This window comes from Palaemon carinicauda, unplaced genomic scaffold, assembly GCF_036898095.1.
Source record: "Palaemon carinicauda isolate YSFRI2023 unplaced genomic scaffold, ASM3689809v2 scaffold2444, whole genome shotgun sequence".
Lineage (NCBI taxonomy): Eukaryota > Metazoa > Arthropoda > Malacostraca > Decapoda > Palaemonidae > Palaemon > Palaemon carinicauda.
The window spans coordinates 22,501-30,596 of NW_027170080.1; the positions used below are offsets into that span (position 1 = coordinate 22,501).

Genomic DNA, 8,096 nt, shown 5'->3' on the forward strand with positions numbered 1-8,096 from the left:
AGCACCCTGCTTTTCAAACTAAGGGTCCCTTGGGCTTATAGCACCCTGCTTTTCAAACTAGTGGGCCCTTGGGCTTATAGCACCCTGCTTTTCAAACTAGGGAGCCATTGGGCTTATAGCACCCTGCTTTTCAAACTAAGAGTCCCTTGGGCTTATAGCATCCTGCTTTTCAAACTAAGGGGCCTTTGGGCTTATAGCACCCTGCTTTTCAAAAGGGGGCCCTTGGGCTTTTAGCATCCTGCTTTTCAAACTATGGGGCCTTTGGGCTTATAGCATCCTGCTTTTCAAACTAAGGTCCCTTGGGCTTATAGCATCCTGCTTTTCAAACTAAGGGTCCCTTGGGCTTATAGCACCCTGCTTTTCAAACTAAGGGGCCTTTGGGCTTAGAGCATCCTGCTTTTCCATCTAGGGTTGTGGCTTAGCTAGTAATAATAATAATATTACTACTAGTGCTACTAGAAGATATTCCTTTACACTGATTCTTGTGTTCTAAGTAACCGGAAGAAGCAAAGTATAAGAATTGCTCAAACCATAGTCTCAGTTTAGAATCACAAAGGACTGGGCTAGTCACAAGACCACCCTCCCCCTGAAAAAGGGGGAAATGTGACTCTTCAGGGAGGGGCTGCCAGGGGGAGGGGGGTGTGAAGTCTACACAAACACAGGATTCACAGGCCAATGAGGATGGTGGGCAAACCCCTTCCCCAAAAAAGGGGGTTGACCAAAAAAACGGAACATTTTGACATGAAGAATGACTGTGGTTGGGTGGGGGGGGAGAAGGTTCTGCAGCCCACCCCCTTTGGGTGGGGGGGGAGAAGGTTCTGCAGCCCACCCCTTTACAGAAAGAACCATGGGCGTACTGACATACGAATGGGCGTAACCTGGAGGTCAGATTCATAAAGTGTTGCCTCCCTATATATTCATGACAAAAAGGGAAAGTTTTGTCGTGGGCGGTCTGTGGGTGGGGAATGGTTGGGTTTCGTGGGCGTGGGTTGTGGGTAAGACAAAGGAGAATAGATTGGTTGATAAATGAATAAGTAAATTGATAAGTAAATGAGGAAGAGACTTACTTATTTAAGTAGTTTTGATTCTACACTGTAAAGTGGTATAATCAAGTTGGCTCTGATAGCGCCTAGGCCTATTGCTTCAAAATTATTGTTTTTGACCATTTTCTATAGATTTTAGAGTTAATATTATTGATATTTATCTTTCTCTAGATAAATAATAATACCAAAAGATAAATGAACATAAATATAGATAATTATAGAGAGAAATAGCTATTGGGAAGCCAAAACATAGTACTATGCATAGTAGATTGATAGAGGCCTAGACCAATGAGTTCTTTGTGAACATCAAAAGAAGAAGATACAAATGAAGAAGATGCAAAAAGAGATAAATGGAAGAGATAATGATAAAGAAGGAACAAGCAAACTCAGGTAGAAGAATGTTCCAACGGCTGAGATAAACTACCAAGGGAAAGGTGAGGTGGGTTGAACCTTAAATATCTGGGAAAGGAGTTAACTCCTTTCACTTTTAACTGAGAGAGAGAGAGAGAGAGAGAGAGAGAGAGAGAGAGAGAGAGAGTTATCCTGTAACTATTAATGGAAATCTATGTATTGAAGCATTTGGTTGTAGACAAAGAATACCAGTTAACTAGACTCATCGGTCTATGGTTTAAGAAAGAGAGAGAGAGAGAGAGAGAGAGAGAGAGAGAGAGAGAGAAAGTTATCCAGTAACTACTAATAGAAGCTTATATATTCTAAGCTTTTTCAAAAGAACATAGATAGTTTGGTTCTACACAAAACTTACAAGCCAACTAGTCTACTAGACCCATCGGTCTACTGTCTACTAAATAGACAAAGCTTGCCAGCCAATTAGACTCATCGGAAGGAAGTCTATTCGATCTATTGGTTAGAAAATAGACAAGAGGATAGAAAGCGAACTTAAATTGGATAGATATTTAGCGATAAGTATCCAATGACCTATGAGAAAAATACCGGTTTTGAAGATGTTTGCAATCTTGAGATTCCTCAGGTAAGAAAGTTGAATTCTTGTGGGCTCTCTCTCTCTCTCTCTCTCTCTCTCTCTCTCTCTCTCTCTCTCTTTTAATTCTATGTAAATATACTCATAAAATGGCATAAATACAGTATGTCTATATACTGAGAGAGAGAGAGAGAGAGAGAGAGAGAGAGAGAGAGAGAGAAATTATTGACATTCCTGGAGTGAAGACTTAAATCGTTGGTCATCTTATTAGGCGAAGAAAGTGAAATTGATCGAGAGGTATTTGTCGGACCTGAATATGGCAACACTGCTTAACCACGACGCACGCATACTAAGTTTATATATCACCTTATATATATATATATATATATATATATCTATATATATATATATATATATATATTTATATATATATATTCTTTTAAATAGAAAAATTATTCAACATTATAATACTTAAACCTTAAAAATATATAAATTTCAAAGAATATACATAAATTATGTAGGCCTACTCATACATTGTATAAATCTCTAATAAATTTCGGTAAATAGTCTATTAGAAGGAAGAGATATATCCATATTAAATTATACACATATATTCTGAAGTATTCATGCACAATAAAATAAAAATGATTTGGATCACTATCTCATGAGGCGTTGAAATTTCTCTAAGTAAGATTTATTTCCAAATAATTTCTAATCATATAATGAATTTATGTAGTCATAAATTTGAAAAATTGATTAATTTGATGTAACAAAGTACTATTAATTATTATTATTAATTATTAATTATATGAGATATCTATGGAGTTAAAATTTGATTTTTAAGAAATGTAATAAATAAAATGTGATCACTATCTGATAATGCGTTGGTCACCACGAAAAAATTTTATTTTATCAAAATATTCTATTTAAAATGGCGCGTTCTATCTAATAAAATTGATATAATTTTAATCTTATTCCTAATTTTTAATATCTTTTTATAGAAATTGATATTTTCTTATGTAAAAAAAGGGATAATTTGATTTTTAAGAAATGGAAGAAATTAAATGAGATCACTATCTAAAAATGCGTTGAAGTCACCACGAAAAAAAATCAGAAAAATTATATTTCATTAAACTATTATTTTATTTATAATGACGTGTTCTATCTAATAAAATTAATATGATTTTAAGTTTATATATAATTTTTAATATCTTTTTATAGAAATTAATATTTTTTTATGTAAAAAAAGGGATAATTTGATTTTTAAGAAATGTAAGAAATAAAATGTGATCACTATCTAAAAATGCGTTGAAGTCACCACGAAAAAAAATTAAGAAAAACTATATTTTATCAAAATATCATTTTATTAATAATGGCATATTTTATCTGATGGGATTGATATGATGTCAAATTCTAATAGAATTTTTCAATGTCTTTTTTTTATCAAAATTAATAGTTTAGTGTTAAAAATATATAATATGATATCAAGATAAATTAAATCAGTAAAAATTGATGTAATATTTTGAGTAATTTCTAAATAATTATTAAAATTGATATTTTCTAATATATATATATATATATATATGTATGTATATATATATATATATATATTCATATATATATATATATATATATATTCATATATATATATATATATATATATATATAAATGAAATTTCAAATAATCCCTCTCTATTATACTATAAATTAAATCTCACTTCTTCCATAGTTCACCAAAAAATCACTTTCCTAAATAACGGACCACTGATAATGAATTGTCCTTATTTACATTTTTTTTTTTTTTCGAAATATCACTAAAACACAAAAATCTAGAAGGCCACGTACCGATGGCAGCAACTCCCAGCAACAGTAGAGCTATGGTGGACTTCATTCTGATGTCTTACTCGCTTGCAACGCAGTGGATAAGTGACGGTGAAGTCGACGCGAAACGGGGTTTATATACCCGAGGAAAAGTGGGCGTGGCCACGCATGCGTGCTAGGTCGGGACGACCCTTTGGCATGAGAACTTTCAAACAGTTGGGGGAGGGAGTGAGGTGGTATAGAGGGAGAGAGGGAGGGGAGAGGGAGAGTTGAGGGAGAGTATGGGAGAGCAAGGGGAGAGGGAAGAGAATCTTTGCTAAGTCGCATACCATTGAATTACGGAAGAATCTATGAGATCATTCAGTCAATATTTCGATTTGTTTTAAATTACTATATTTTAGGTAGGAGGGGGGGGGGGGACATAAAAGGAGGAGGAAGGATATATCCTCATGGTTTCAGGATATTTAATTATCCTAAATTAATCCTTTTGAAGATAATGAAATTTTGATTTATATTCATTGATGGAGGAAGAAAATATATAATCTACCGTTTTTCAAGAAGCGTTTTGAAGGATTCTGGATATTAAAGTTTATTCAGCTGAGAGAGAGAGAGAGAGAGAGAGGGAGAGAGAGCGAGAGATTTTAATGATATAAGAAAATAAGAAAAATATTCAGACTAAAATAGAGAGAGAGAGAGAGAGAGAGAGAGAGAGAGAGATTTTAATGATATAAAAAAATAAGAAAAAATATTTTGACAAAAATAAGAGAGAGAGAGAGAGAGAGAGGAGAGAGAGAGAGATTTTAATGGTATAAGAAAATAGCAAAATATTTAGACTAGAAGAAAAGAGAGAGAGAGAGAGAGAGAGAGAGAGAGAGAGAGAGATTTTAATGATATAATAAAAATTGCAAAATATTTAGACTAGAAGAAAAGAGAGAGAGAGAGAGAGAGAGAGAGAGAGATTTTAATGATATAAGAAAATAGCAAAAATATTGACTAGAAAAGAGAGAGAGAGAGAGAGAGAGAGAGAGAGAGAGATTTAATGGTATAAGAAAATAGCAAAAATATTGACTAGAAAAGAGAGAGAGAGAGAGAGAGAGAGAGAGAGAGAGAGATAGAGATTTTAATGGTATAAGAAAATAGCAAAATATTTAGACTAGAAGAAAAGAGAGAGAGAGAGAGAGAGAGAGAGAGAGAGAGAGAGATTTTAATGGTATAAGAAAATAGCAAAATATTTAGACTAGAAGTAAAGGGAGAGAGAGAGAGAGAGAGAGAGAGAGAGAGATTTTTAATGATATAAGAAAATAGAAAAAATATTCAGACTAAAAGAAGAGAGAGAGAGAGAGAGAGAGAGAGAGAGATAGAGAGAGAGAGAGAGAGAGAGTTTAACAACACATGAAATTAAAGAAGATATAAATTGTAGAGAGAGAGAGAGAGAGAGAGAAAGTTTAACATCACATGAAATTAAAGAAAATATTAAATGTAGAGAGAGAGAGAGAGAGAGAGAGAGAGAGAGAGAGTTTAACATCACATGAAATTAAAGAAAATATAAAATGTAGAGAGAGAGAGAGAGAGAGAGAGAGAGAGAGTTTAACATCACATGAAATTAAAGAAAATATAAATGACAGAGAGAGAGAGAGAGAGAGAGAGAGAGAGTGAGAGAGAGAGAGAGAGAGTTTAACAGCATATGAAATTAAAGAAAATATAAAATGGAGAGAGAGAGAGAGAGAGAGAGATGACAAAATTACTCCAATATAATGAATAAAATATTTATTTTGTTTTTACAAATAAAATAACAATAATTTACATCAAATGGCGCTAATGACCATGACTTTTGTGATGCCAAATTAATTATTATCAGTCAACGCAGAACTGAATAATATATAATATGATTTAGAAATTTCACTATCTAAAGTTAGCATTATTTTGGTATCGGAAAAATCGCAATATTTGTTAAAGTATTCGACGTGCTGTTCATGAGGCTTCTCTGTCAATATGTCAGGTTAAGGCGACGCAGTGTTTGTGTGAGGGGTCGCTGTGCTGTTGGTGAGGACTTTCTATACACTGGCGAGTGGGGATACCTTAACGTGGTGAGAGGGTTTGCGTATCGCCATGATCGGCAAAGCTGTACTAGTCAGGGTAACCCATACTAGGTTGGTTTGCTATGGGTGATTAGATGAAAGTCTCCCACCATCACCAATCCTCATTGGCCAGTGTGGTGATGAAAACTGGCCAAACCTAAGGTATGAATATGGACATGTCTGGGGCCTTTGTCCTGCAGTGGACTAAAAGCGGCTGTAATATATATATATATATATATATATTTATATATATATATATATATATATTTAGATATATATATATATATATATATTTAGATATATATATATATATAAATATATATATATATATATATATATATATTTATATATATATATATATATATCTAAATATATATATATATATATATATATATTTATATATATATATATATATATTTAGATATATATATATATATATATAAATATATATATATATATATATACATATATATATATATATATAAACATATATATATATATATATATTTAGATATATATATATATATATATATATTTAGATATATATATATATATATATATACACACGGCTGCCATACATAGGTGGTAAAGCTCTGGGTTCACGTTTACTTGGACCGCACACCAATGGACGCAACCACAGGCCACGGGTCTTGCAATTTCACTCCATAAGCACATTCTGAATTATAAATAAATGAAGAGTGATATAAATGAGAGAGAGAGAGAGAGAGAGAGAGAGAGAGAGAGAGAGATTTTAAGTTGGAAAAAGAGAATTTTCAACAGACAAATGAAGTAATAAAAATGATGTCACACTTACGAGTGTTAATATGAAGTTATAACATTAGACAGAGATAAATAGTTATATAAGAGAGAGAGAGAGAGAGAGAGAGAGAGAGAGAGAGAGAGAGAGAGTGGTTATGAAAGAAAAGGTTAAGACGATCAACAGCTTCTTGGGAAAAGAGGAGATACAGGTAATAAAAGAAGGAGGGGGGGAAGAGGGGGGCATACCTCCCAGTAGGCCAAAACCCGGGATGGGGGTGGAAATGGTGGGGGAGAGGCCGGTCATTTCAGAGGTAGTGGTGGTTTGCGGCTAGAGGAAGGGGGTTGGTGGGTAGGGGGGATAGAAGCGGGAAGGGGGTATATGTGTGTGTGTGTCTTGGATGAAGGAAAAGCTGCACTGGTTAGCCTTGAATGAGCCTCATCATCCTTCTCTCTCTCTCTCTCTCTCTCTCTCTCTCTCTCTCTTCCTTGTCCCTTCTAAAAAAAATCTGTCCCTCTCCGTCTCGATTTACCTGTCTGGCCTTCCCTCTTGATACACAGATGCGTCGTTTACAGAGATCCGTCTTTTTTATGCCTCCTGTCTATATCCATTCAAGTCCTGTCTTGCTGTCTGCCTGTATATTTGTCTGGCTGTCTAATTCATCATCGTGTGAAATTTGCAGACACTCTCTCTCTCTCTCTCTCTCTCTCTCTCCTCTCTCTCTCCTCTCTTGTCAGATCACAGAAAAACCACTAGAAATAGGCGAAGGTAAATTGCGATTTATAACAACTACAACAACAACAACATATTATTATTATTATTATTATTGTTATTATTATTATCATTATTATTATTATTATTATTATTACAACTAGCTAAGCTACAACCCTGGCTGGAAAATCAGGATGTTACAAGCCTAAGGGATCCAACAAGGAAAATATCCCAATGATGAAATGATATAAGAAAACAGATAGAATAGTGTGCCTGGGTGTACTTCAAGCAAGAGAACTCTACCCCCAAGACACTGGAAGACCATGGTACAGAGGCTATGGCACTACCCAAGACTAGGGAACAATTGTTTGATTTTGGAGTGTCCTTCTCCTAGAAGAGCTGCTTGCCATAGATAAAGAGTCTCTTCTACCCTTACCAAGAGGAAAGTAGCCACTGGACAATTACAGTGAAGTATTTAATCCTTTGAGAGAAGAAGAATTTTTGGGTTGTCATAGTGTTATCAGGTGTATAAGGAAAGAGGAGAATATATAAAGAATAGGCTAGAATAATCGGCCCATGTATAGTTAAGATATCTTATTGTTGCCAAGTGCATAATGAAAGATAAGACTGTATAAAGAATAGACCAGAATATTCAGTGTATGTGCAGGGAAAGGATAAAATGAGCCGTAACCAGAAAGAGGGATCCAATGTAGTATTATCTGGCCAGTCAAATGACCCAATAAATGTAT

The 8,096-nt window shown here is 34.1% G+C and overlaps 1 protein-coding gene across 4 annotated transcripts in view; it reads right to left on the reverse strand.

The window, feature by feature from the left end:
* The window catches only part of Gasp (Chitin binding Peritrophin-A domain-containing protein Gasp), a 17,687-nt gene extending 13,764 nt beyond the window's left edge, over positions 1-3,923 (reverse strand). For all 4 annotated transcript variants that reach the window (XM_068368575.1, XM_068368576.1, XM_068368574.1 and 1 more), the window contains exon 1: positions 3,826-3,923. In XM_068368575.1, coding sequence (XP_068224676.1) covers positions 3,826-3,871 — 46 coding nt within the window. In that variant the 5' untranslated portion in view covers positions 3,872-3,923. The remainder of the gene's footprint in view (positions 1-3,825) is intronic.
* Positions 3,924-8,096: the final 4,173 nt, after the last annotated feature.